At 34.8% G+C, this 13,286-nt stretch overlaps 1 protein-coding gene across 1 annotated transcript in view; it reads right to left on the minus strand.

The window, feature by feature from the left end:
• Positions 1 to 2,611, minus strand: part of LOC145240052 (mite allergen Der p 3-like) — a 31,237-nt gene extending 28,626 nt beyond the window's left edge. Inside the window, exon 1 of the mRNA XM_080103697.1 lies at positions 2,453 to 2,611. Within this exon, the coding sequence (XP_079959823.1) occupies positions 2,453 to 2,510 (58 nt within the window). The 5' untranslated portion in view covers positions 2,511 to 2,611. The remainder of the gene's footprint in view (positions 1 to 2,452) is intronic.
• Between the last annotated feature and the right edge of the window lie 10,675 nt (positions 2,612 to 13,286).

A 13,286-nucleotide genomic window follows, 5' to 3' on the forward strand; every position in this document is an offset into this window, starting at 1 on the left:
TGGTACACCATGTGAGAAGGCAGTTTGCTAGGTGAAGCAAGCCAGCATTTATGCTGCCGCGCGTGTAGCGTAAACGGAAGCTGTAAAATGGTGGAAAGTAGTTCGTGGGTTCAGGGGTTAATACCATGCAAACGGTAAATTTGCCCCCAGTTTGAGTATCAGATTCGTTGTTAGCGAACTTGATTACCCCTAAAAAACAAATTAGAGTGGCCGGTGTTCTGTTGTAACGTATCTGAATATTTACCAAGATTATGAAGTACTTTCCGGGAAGCATGAATGTTTTAAAAGATCCAGTATCTCAGCAGCCAACAACTGATGCAAGTAATTTCTTTCAAACTTCAACAATTCTGAGTATGAAAAAATATTTCCGAAAGTTATGAAAGCTGTATTTTTTTTGTATGTCCATGTATGTTAAACACATGGAGATTTAAGAAACAGAAAATAGATTCCAGGCACAATTACTGTTTTTAGACATAATTTATGTCATGTACTATAATAACGTAAATGCATACATTTCACGAGCCGTAATATACTGTAATAATGTGAACACATGCATTAAGTGCCATTAAATGGTTTCATTAAATAGTTGTCATTAAATTGTTAAAACTTGTTGAACTTAAGGGAGAACAACATATCGTAAACACTACATTTCCTAACCTACTAAAAAAAATCATGATATCATCACCGAATACATCATATCGAACTTAGGCCTATAGCCACGTCTAGAGAGTGAACATTGCAGGAGCTGTTCCAATTATTATTAAGCTTCCCACTGAAAAACCGTGCATGTGCTTATATACTGGCAAACACACTGCAGTGGGGTTCAGAAGGAGTGTGATTAATTACTAGGATTACCGGTATATACCAAGTGCACAAACAAAATGGCGTTTCTCAGTCATGATCGAATGCTCAGTTGCTCTTTAAAATTTACTTATGTATAAGTCGACCCCACCCCCACAAATAATAATCTTAAAATCGTCTCCAAAAAATTTGACTTATACACAAGTATATACGGTATTCAATTACTTATACTGATTGGTGTAGGTTGAAGTTGGACAGTGTTTGAGTGAAGAAAGGGAAAGTTAGAAAGTCATTTAGGCTGCAATTACCTTCAGGTGAAGTTAGTCAGTGTTTGGGTGTCCAGTGCACAGGGATAAAAGAGAAAAAATGGACGTCTTTCCTTGCTGCTTTCAGAAATCTTTCTGCTAACTGACCGCTCAAAGAGAACTGATAAAATAAATGCACTCTCTAAGCTGATTAGTCAGTGTGTGATCAAATTGCATTTTTTTGAGGGAGAAAATAAATTATTTTTTATTTATTTTTTTTATTACATTTTTACCCCAAACAAGGCACATTGCCACTTTGATGTAGACTATCAGAGACATAAGCTACAAGGGTACTATGTGGGGAGTTGGGCAGCAAGATGTCGGTTTACATTATGCTTGAACTTCTACATGTCAGTACAGTTAGGGAAGCAGGAACCTGGAAGGGAATTCCAAAGTCTAGCGGTTCTGGGGAAGAAACTACTGGAGTAGAAGGCCCTCTTACATCTAGCGATCTCAACCATGAAGGGGTGGGATTTTGCTGCTTGTCGGGTTGTTGGGGGTATTTACATTGAGGGGGGTACAAGTGCTTGCAGTTCGTCGGAGCTTTCACCGTTAAAGCACTTGTAGAACAAGCAGAGGGATGCTACATTTCGTCGATGGGACAGAGACTGAAGCTTAGATGACAGTTCAGGACCTATCAGGTTGACGACTCTCTTTTGAACCTTGTCTAGGAGTGAGAGACTAGTAGCAGATGCACCAGCCCAAATATGACAACAATATTCGATACATGGGCGAATGGTGGCCTTGTAGAGGTACAGGATACTTTCGGGCGTTAATAGCTTTCTAGCACAGTAGAGAGAATCTACCTTTTTCGCAGCGGTCTTATGACTGATGCATCAGAATTTGCATTTAAATCATACAAATCGTATGTTTTTATGTTATATCTGTGTTTATATATAATGAAAATATATTTTCCTTTTTCATAATAATAATTTACAGCATCTTAGGCCTTATTTTTGAGCATTAGGGGCATGCAATTAAGATTTACCCCAGGCATCACTAGGTTTACTGTGAAACTATTGCACTCACTATTTTATTTTTGAAGATTTCTGTGGAATAAACATGAAACAAACTAGTAAAAGTAAAGACATAAAAACATCATCAAATCAGACTCAAGATATTTGGGTCGATTCATACAAACTTAATCATTTGGTGTAAATAAATATGAATCGTCCGAAATATCTTGGTTCTGCTTTAGGAATATGTTTCTATCCTTATTTTTACTGGTCTGCTTGCTCATGCGCTATCCCATATACTGAATAGTCCATTTTGCTTGAAGTTTTCATTTAATGTTTTAAACTCTGTTGATGATATCTGTAATAAAAAATATTAAGCATGTTACTCACTTGGAGTTCCGAACGAAAGTTCTGTAAAAAATAACAGGAACAGGGAAAATAACACCATTCTGATGATTGTCTTACTTTCTCTGTATATTTTTTTGTGTTCACGAGTTGCAAATATATATAAAGAATTGACAGATCATGAACTTCACACACGAATATAAATATACACATAGAAATACTCAGTTAAGAACACGTATCTGTTTGAAGTACATTCATTTCATTGTATTCAAAGTGATTTGATGAGTGTTTTATCATATATGAATGTGTATGTGTGTGTTTATATGTGTGTGTATGTATTAAATATATACCATCTATCTATCTATATATATATATATATATATATATATATATGAAATGAAAATCGTTACGAACAACGTATTCTTTGAAAAAATACAAATGCACAGCAATGAATGCATTTTTTTCTTTTGCAAATCGCTATATTTTTGATTGACAATATGAAAGACATTCAACTAATGTCAATTTGAAATCTCTCTTGTCTTTCTCTCTTTTCTGTTCTTCTCTCTCTCTCTCTCTCTATATATATATATATATATATATATATAGATAGAGAGAGAGAGAGAGTTTCTTGCTCTGACATTGATATTAAAACCCTACTTTTTCTATTTAAAAATTATTAAAACAAATGTTTTAATATACCCAGCTATGGATATGCTAGCGACTACATAAAAGTTAACTAATTTGAATATTCCTTTTAAAGACGAGTGCTAATTAATTACTTATTCATTTTTTATGATTTCTTATTGGGTGATTGGATTCATTTCATTATTACGCTGAATTCTATTTGTGCATAGTTTCTACATTCTGCATAATTACATAGAATTTAAGATGAAAACGATCTAGCACATAGAAATATTTTTATCTATATCTTATACATATATATATATATATATATACAGTGATGATCATATTTATTGGCACGGTAAAATAAAAGTTAAATTTTGTCTAATAAATTCTAAAAAAGGGATTAAATTAAAGAAAATAACAAAGTATATTATGTATTTTTAACTGGCCTTTCCGATGCAGCAATTGGATTTTAGAAAAAATAAATAACAAAGGAACAACAAACATAATTGCAAAAAACCCTTGTTCAAAATTATTGGCACGATTTATTTAATAATCAATTGTATAGCCTTTGGCCTTGATTACCTTCCTCAGTCGCTTTTCATAGTTTACAACCAAGTTGTTGCACTCTTCAGTAGTAATTTTAGCCCACTCTTCCTGACAATAATCCTCCAATTGAATAAGATTCTTAGGCTTCCTTTGCATTACCCTCAATTTTAATGTTCTCCATAAATTTTCAATTGGATTAAGGTCTGGGCTTTGTGATGGCCACTCCAAAACATTAATATGATTGTCCTCAAGCCATTTCTTAGTCAGTTTAGCCGAATGCTTTGGGTCATTATCTTGCATGAACCACCAACGACGACCAAGTGAGAGCTCTTTAGCAGAGTCTTTCAGGTTTTCATCCAATATTTTAACATAATCTTCCTTTTTTATGCTACCTGTGACCTTAACAAGTCGCCCTGGTCCAGAGGCAGCAAAGGATCCCCAAAACATCAAACTGCCTCCACCGTGCTTCACTGTGGGTATGGTGTTCTTAGGCAGGAAAGCTTCGCCAGATTTTCTGTAAATATAAGACACTTTATTATGGCCAAATAACTCTATTTTCGTTTCGTCAGTCCATAGAACACGTTTCCAGAATGCAACATCTTTATCAATATGACGTTTTGCAAAGGCTAGCCTTGCTTTCAGGTGCATAGGCTTCAATAAGGGAGTCTTTCTCGGACGACATGCTTTTAAACCAGCTCTCTTCAAAACTCTACCAACTGTATGTCGAGATACATTCACTCCAGAGGTGCTCTGTTCATCAACAATCTCCCCAACAGAGATCCTTGGGTTTGTTTTACTTGTCGAACAATTTTCCGTTCATCTCTTGGGGAAAGAATCCTTTTTCTCCCTCTACCCTCTAAACTCATAACGTGGCCTTGCGATTTGAACTTGTTTATTATGGCTCTAACAGTGGATTTGGGAAGGTTTAGCTTCTTTGAAATCTTATCATAGCCCTCCCCATTGGTATGGCATGCTACAACAAGCTTCCTGACGTCTTCGCTGTGTTCCTTAGTTTTAACCATGGCGATTGAAAATTATAATTTAGTCACTTATAATAGTTTAAATAAATCGCTATCTAAAAATTATCTGAAAAAAATTATTCACTGAATTAGCGTTAAACAAGCATAATATGGCTATAAAAAAGTTCAGAAAGCACGTAAACCGGAAATTGATTGATATTATACTGATACTAAAAGAAAAACAAAGCCGTGCCAATAATTTTGAACAAGGGTTTTTTGCAATTATGTTTGTTGTTCCTTTGTTATTTATTTTTTCTAAAATCCGATTGCTGCATCGGAAAGGCCAGTTAAAAATACATAATATACTTTGTTATTTTCTTTAATTTAATCCCTTTTTTAGAATTTATTAGACAAAATTTAACTTTTATTTTACCGTGCCAATAAATATGATCATCACTGTATATATATATATATATATATATATATATATGAGTGACCTTATCAGTGTGTGTGTGAAATGTCTCTACCATACTCTTCTTTGAATATTTGCTCTACAGAGTTGAAATTTGATATATATATAGGGTATTTGGACCTGTAGCACACTTTTCATTTGGTTTTGAGCCAGTAAAATTTTTTTTTTTATTACATTTCCCCCCAAACAAGGCACAGTGCCACTTTGGTGTAGGGGGCTACTATCAGGGGCAGCAACTGCTGGGGCACTATGTTGGGATTTGGGCAGCAAGATGTCGGTTCACGTTACACTTGAACTTCTGCATGTCAGTACAGTTAGGGAAGCAGGGACCTGGAATGGAATTCCAGAGTCTAGCGGTTCTGGGGAAAAACCTACTGGAGTAGAAAGATCTTTTACATCTAGGGATCTCTACTGTGTGGGGGTGGGATTTTGCTGCCTGTCGGGTTTGTCGAGGGTGTTCACGTCGTGGGGGCACAAGTGTCTGCAGTTCGTCAGAGCATTCATCATTAAAATACTTGTAGAACAGGCAGAGGAATGCAACGTTTCGTCGATGGGACAGAGGCTGAAGCTTTGATGCCAGTTCAGGGCCTATCAGATTGGCAACTCTCTTTTGACCCTTGTCTAGGAGCGAGAAACTAGCAGCAGATGCACTAGCCTAAATGTGACAACAATACTCCATACATGGTCGAATAGTGGCCTTGTAGAGGTACAGGATACTTTCAGGTGTCAGTAGTTTTCTAGCACGGTAGAGAGAGCCTACTTTTTTCGCAGCAGCCCTGGCAATGTTTTCAATATAATTGTTCCAACTCATGTTTCCTGTGAACGTTAGGCCAAGCAGTTTGAAAGATGTACTCTCAGACAGGGAGTCACTGGCCGTTGCTATTGGTGGTAGAGAAGGTTTCTTGTAATTATTGAAGGAAACCAGTTTAGTCTTGGCAGCATTGAATGTGACCATCCATTTATGTCCCCATTCCACTACAGATTGAAGATCATCCTCTAGTGTTTTTGCCATTTCTTTAGTTATGTGGTCATTTGTTTTCCTGTCATGCCTGTTATACATTGTGGTGTCATCAGCATATATACCCATCTCAGAGGCAGTTTTGTCAGGGAGGTCATTAATAAATATTAGGAACAATAGAGGCCCAAGGATAGACACCTGAGGCACTCCCGCATTTATATCGCACTGTTTTGATGTACGACCGTCGAGGACAACCTGGATTGTTCTCTTATCTAAGAAGGATTTAATTATGTTAAGTATTCTACCAGTGATACCATATGATTTAATTTTCCTGAGGAGACCCTCATGCCATACCCTGTCAAAAGCCTTAGATATATCTAGAGCTACTGCTCTGCCCTCCCCCGCTTTGTCTAGTGAATGGTATATACGTTCAGAGATTACAGTGAGGATGTCTGTTGTGGAACGGGCTTGTCTAAATCCATATTGTTTGTCAGTTTAGCATCTGTAAGGTTCCGGACTAGAGCATAGTTAATTATGGTCTCAAATATTTTGGCGAAAAGTGAGAGGAGGCTAATGGGGCGATAATTTGATGGGTCAGTTCTTTTGCCAGAATTCTTGAATACTGGTACAACAGAAGCAGTTTTCTAACAGCCCGGAAAGCATGATTCATTAAGGCATTTGTTGTAAAGTTTTGAGAGAACTGGAGCTACTTCGGCTGAGCACTTTTATAATAGCACAGCTGGGATTGAGATCAGGTCCACATGCTTTTGAAGTGTCAAGGTTTTTTATGATAGCGTGTACCTGAGCAGGGGTGATTTTTAGATCGTCTATCGTGGCGTCTGTCTGCAAAGGAAAGTCAGGCAGGGGGTGGTTGGAAGGGTCCAGAGTGGAGTTGGAGGCAAACCAGCTGGCAAGCATATTAGCCTTGTCGGTTGCTGAGCAAACAACCTCGTGATTGTTGGTTAGTGGGGAATTGTTGATTGCCCATTATTTACTACACTGTTGTAGATTTTCCAGAAGTCACGATTTCCTAATTTTTGTGCTTCGATGCGTTTTTTAGTGGTTTTAGTAAATTCTCTCTTAGCTGTCACTATTTCTTTCTTAACGTTACTTCTAGCTTCTATATACTTCTGTTTGTTTGAACTGGACTTATGTCAGTTAAATCTGCGGTATGCATGCTGCCTTTGAGCAATGGCAGTTGCGCAAATCGAAGTAAACCATTGGGGAGAGTGGGGCTTGTTATAAATATAAAGGCTCATAATTGGTAAAAAAAATTGATCTTAGCCTACTGTAACTCGACTATATATGTTTTTTCTGCGCATGCACTAATTAAAAGTTATAAGTTAAACAGTTTTATATTTTTCAGTTTTTGTCTACATATGGTCATATGCTGGCAGATAAGCATGGAGAGCTATATATTTTGGTTTCGATTCTAACTAATGGCAAACAAGTAATTTTTTTTTTAGCTATGAAATCACTACTATATATTAGGCGTAAAATAACAATTGATAGAGATTGGCTCTATAATTATGAATACGAAATCTGCATGAATTAAAATATAATATTAAGTGTAATTTATGACCAGGCAATGCTGGACAGCCTGCTAGCATATATATATATATATATATATAGAGAGAGAGAGAGAGAGATCTATTCCTTTGTCTTTATTTCTCTCTCTTTCTCTCTATCTTTACCTGTTTCGTTTTTTCGCTCTTTATTTCTTTTCCCTTTTTTTTCTTTCTCTATGTGTGATTCTGATTGTATTTCTTTCTTGCTCTATTTCTTTCTATCAATCTCTACTTTTTCTTTCTATTTCTCTGTATCTAATCCGTACTTCCTTTCATTCTTACATGCCTTTCTTCCTCTATCCTTACTTTTTTTTTCTATTTCTTTCTTTATTTATCTACACCTACTTCTCCTTTCATTTCTTCTACCCCATTCTCTTTCTCTCTCTCTCTCTCTCTCTCTTTCTCTTTCTCTCTGTTCCCCAACATTCAAACATAACATGAGATTCCCATCGACACGTGCACACACATACTATAACTGTCTTTACTTAACGCATGTTTGTCTAAATATATGTTTAGATGTGTGTGTGTGTGTGTGTGTGTGTGTGTCGACATGTAATGTCATGACAGACGTATTTAGTCCCCAGGTGTCTGTTTTCCAAAATTCAAACGTGGTTTTATTGTTCTCCAAGACTGGCTGCACTTCAATGGGCCTTTTTGCAAATATTGGCTTACAATTGTGTTGGATTAACTGACGTTGGTTTCTTCTGAAAATCATCTTTAGAAATACAAATTGTTTATTAGAGAAGAACCAACTCTCTCACTAATAAAAGTGCACTGGTTCCCACAGGAATAACATTTTTTTAGTCAATTGTATTAAGCCACTAGCAGAAGTACCTGTTGATACAGATGCATTTGAACAGTCCGCAAATTTTTTACCTCAGAAAATTAAGGTCACATGATATTTTTGTATACAGTGTAATTTCAACAAATTAAAATGTAAATGAATATCTTGTTTCCCAACTCCACACCCAGGTTTTCCCCGTATACATCTGACCCTATCACAGTAATCCCTTATGCCTTAGTAACAATATGTTTTGTTTGAAGTGAACAAAATTACCATCACCACTACCACCACAAAATATATATATATATATATCAGCAATAAAATTGGTATCTATTATTGTTAAATTTAATTTTTTTAACTTTTTTTTTTCTCTATCAAATCGTATAGCATAGCATGGGAGATTTCTTCGATTTTTCTCTATCTACAGAAACAGCCGTTCGTCTCTTTGACATATAAATAGTTGGCTCATTGGATTGTGAGGTCTCCCAATTGTGATAACAATATCAATGGTAGAAATGTTGCTTTTCTTCTTCTTCTTTTTTCCTTGTGGTTGGAATAATAGAAGCAAAAAAAAAAATTACAAATAACTCCAATGTTTTCTCTTGGATTTGATTTACTTCTTACAGTAATTTACAGCAAATGCATCCAGATGGACTGGTTCCTCCTAAGCAAATCTCATGAACAAGTTAAAGTGTTGAAAACCATATCCAATCACTTTGACGCCTAACTCCTAAGAGGCAAGAACTCTCTAGTTTTTCTGCAAAATTTTTCATCCCATGATGCAACTTCCTCTACACATGGTTTTAACTTTAACTTGACATTTAATGGAAAATTCTATCTTCTTGATAAAATTAAACTAAAAAAAGTATTTTTCAAATTATAATATCAAAAATCAAGTATTTGCTAAATAATAACACCAATGGGATTTGATTTACTCATAATAGTAATCTACGGCAAGTACATCAACATTAACCATATTCTCATGGTCATCGTGGTGGAAGATGGATTTTTAAAAGAAAATGCTATCTTTTTACCAAAACAAATTTTATGTGGAATGTTCTTTAATTTTTGCAGTGCAACTCAACCATAAACAATTTCTCAAATTATATGAAAAATAAAATATTTCTCAAATTATATGAAAAATTAAATATTTCTCAAATTATATGAAAAATTAAGTATTTGTCAAATTATACAAAAAATTAAATATTTCTCAAATTATATGAAAAATAAAATATTTGTTAAATCATATGAAAATAGTTTTGAATGTATATGCAAAGTAGAGTATTTTTCAAATTATATGAAAAATATTTCGCAAATTATATGAAAAATAAAGTATTTTTCAAATTATATTAAAAATATTTGCTCAAATTATGTGAAAAATAAAATATTTGCAAAATAAATGCGGAAACAGATTTTATTTCCTGTGTAGTTTTTATAGGAAAGAATTATCGGCTACTACTGATGCATCCTAAAGTCAGGTTTCAGTCTTTAGATTGAAACTCTATCAATGCCCTGGTATGGAGAATGTTAATCTTATTTTTTGTTGCCATTGCCACTACAAACAATCCTCAATGTATGATGATTTATATTGTGGGTGTTTTTTTTTATGTTTGCAGTACATGGGGAATTGTTGAGACATTATGCTTAACAAAAGATGGCGGTAGTAAATCAAATCGGCAAAGAATCAATGCAGTCATGATCTCGAGTGTTGAGTAATTCTTAATAACAAAGCTGGCGGCGAAGAATCAATGCAGTCACGATTCTATCATTTCACAACGAAGGTTGACAGCAAACTGAATTGAATCCTAAATTCGATATTTTTATAATAAAGTTGGAGGCTTCTGATTGGTTGATTGTTCTAACTGTAAGTTATAAGTAAGATCGTCGAAATCATTGGAGCCGTAGCCTCATTAGAAATCAAAAACATTTTAACAATAAGAAAAGCAGAAAGTGAGACATGTTGTTTATTTGTCCGTGCTGCATGGAGAGAAGAGACAGCCATCTTCTCACATTTAAGAAAATATGAAAATATGAGGCTAGTGGAGAGAGACACTAAAAAGAAAATAATCTGATGGTTAAAAAAAGTAAAAATGATGAAGAGAAGGAAAAGATGAACCATGCTCATAGCACAAGTCCTGGTATGAATTACTGATATGTTTGATGAAAGGGATATATTTGTTTAAAGTAGTTCAGTAGTTTTGCTTATAATATTTTAGTATTAATCTTGTAAGATGCCTTACTGAATGCGTATCTTTAAGCGTGAGACTTTGGGTATATCTTCGATATCTCTCTTAAACTGGTCTACCAGTTGGTATTGTGAGCTTCATATTCATATTCATATAAGGAGGAAAGGCCCAGATGTACTCATATACATTGCATCAATTACAAAGCTCATTCTAACTAGAATGGCTGATGGAAGAGATACACTCTCAGTGGAGTTGGGCACTAGGTTCAGGATACTCTTTAATTTTACAATTGGAATTTTACAATTGGTCTGAAAGTATTGTCCACAAATGATAAAAATGCCTGATGATCTCTGCTGAGACAGTACTAAGGAAGAAATGATTCTTCTGCTGTAGTAAACTTTGGGAATTCTGAATGTATATCACTGATATGACAGATCACATTAATGCCAAGCAGTTGTTATTGCTGGATATTGCTTATGTAATGAACAATGTTGGCCTGCTGGTTTCTCATGATCCTGACCTAGCTAGAATGATGGTATGGACGATGCGTCTGGTGGGTTTGTATTGTATCGAATATTTTTCTCATTAAGATCTTATTTTATTCTCCAAGAATAAGCTTAAGCTTAAAACTTAGTGTAATAGAAAAAAATAGATACAAGTTTTGAGCCTGTGCATGCAAAAGGAGTCACACTCCTGTCTGAGCATGGTACACATGTTCTTAATTCTATTGGACTGCATTCCAGTTAAAGTAAATTATTGTCACTTAGCTAATTGAGTATGTCCTGACCCCTTTTTAATTTTTTTTGCTTATAGAACTCTTCCAAGATGTCCACTCCTCATTTATTTTGCTCTTGTTTTTTTTTGTTTTCTTTATCTTGGAAGACAACATCCACTCCCCAAACTTCATCCTATTTCATTTCTTCCACTTAAGCCTCAATCTCATGTACAGATTGACCTACATTTTTGTCCTAAACGAACTGTAGGCATTCTACAGTTAGTGGTTGGGAGGGTTTTTCATAATCTATCAATGAAAATGGAAGCAGACGACTTTTGAATAAATTGCAAGAAAAAATTTTTTTTTATATTCACACATAAAAAATAGCAAACATGGCAGACTCTAAGATGAATCTATATACTTTGGAAAAAATGATACAGACATCTGAGCAAACGGAAATTTATTGCCAAAAGAGGAAACTACTAGCATCAGAATTGAGGTGCAAGACATGAAGTGTTCACTTAAGAAAAGAGCATATGTGATTGATGGTTTTGCTTGAAGGTGCACTAATGCACAATGCAGATAGTAAGTTTCCTTGCATACTGTAAAATTTTTTTCCAGGTCTAAAATGGAAATATTCAATATTTTGAAAATTATTTATTTGTGGGCACATGAAATGTCTACCACAAAAAAAAAATCCACAGATAGAATGTGAAATTGTGCTGGAGCATACTGTTACCGAGGAACTTCATTAGAGACATTTGCCAGTTAGTGGTTTGGAGGGTCTTTATAATCTATCCCTGATTTTATTTACCTTTTCTCTGCTTTTGGATGTTTTTGTTGTGTCACCTTCATCATAATTCATAAATTGTAAAAATTTATGTAAATAAAATTTGTTGAAATCACTTGAGATATTTTAAGAAGGATAGAGTAAATGTGGTATTATGGTAATTGGACAAGTGAAAGTGATGGAGAGTAATTGTAAAAAGAACATTGTATGAATAGATTGCATGCATGTCTAATATTTTTATGTTATTTTTTTTTTCAATGGAAATCGCTCCAGACAATATATATATAAGAAAACTAAAAAAAATAAAATAAAATACTAGTTCAAGATCAAACATTAGTCAAGGATAAGTGTTGGATTAATAGATTTAGGCCCAGAAAACAGCAATACTTCCCCCTTTGTCAGAAACATTGCTCTTGAAATGTGAACATTAAAAGACAAAATAAAGGAAACAAGAGTTACAAAGCTGCTGAAAGTAAACCTAAGATTTACTTTCTACTCTTCTGTAGAATAGTTAAATATAGAATAGACAGCAGAAGATCACAGATTCGCTTTTTCTCCCCAGACTTTTATGATGCAATTCATAATCCATAGATATATTGTTTTCAAATAAATACTTTGAAACTCACGGATTCAAATGTAGTGTCTGTAGAATAAAGGCCAAGAAGTCTAGTCTGTTCCCACCTATTTCCTTTGTTCCCTGGGACTCCATTGATCACTCTTGAAATGTTGACATATATCTGATGGTCTATAAATACATTTGTGTCCTGATCAATTATAGCGAATGGCAACATGATACTTATTGTAGTTTTGAGCAATCTTCACCACCCCAAACATTGATCAGCTTCTCCTGGCTACTTAATCATCTCTGCTCCTACTCATGCCCCAGTGACTTTGTTTGGCTGTTGATTAACTTAATTGTTCGGCCATTGACACCATTAAATTATGCCACAACATCCTGGTCATCAAACCTGACCAGCCCTGAAACGAGTCCAGTAACCGACATCCCTTTTTTCTTGACTTTATATTCTATCTGTTCTTCTAAAGACACACTGTCCTTTTTAGAACGAACTACTGCCCTTTTCAGGACAATCTACAAACAAAAATCCTGCATTCTATCTTTTTCAGAACAAGCTAAAAACAATAATATTGTTTTTCATCTGTCACCTCAGGAAAGACTGTGCTTTTCTGTACAATTTCTATTTCAGTCTGCTGAGCTGTTATGCAATCTCAGTATAATGCTCACACATGAGCAGTACCATTGTAGGAGCAACTAG

Source organism: Euprymna scolopes, chromosome 1, assembly GCF_053919585.1.
Source record: "Euprymna scolopes isolate OS-2025 chromosome 1, ASM5391958v1, whole genome shotgun sequence".
In the NCBI taxonomy this organism is placed as follows: Eukaryota; Metazoa; Mollusca; class Cephalopoda; order Sepiida; family Sepiolidae; genus Euprymna; species Euprymna scolopes.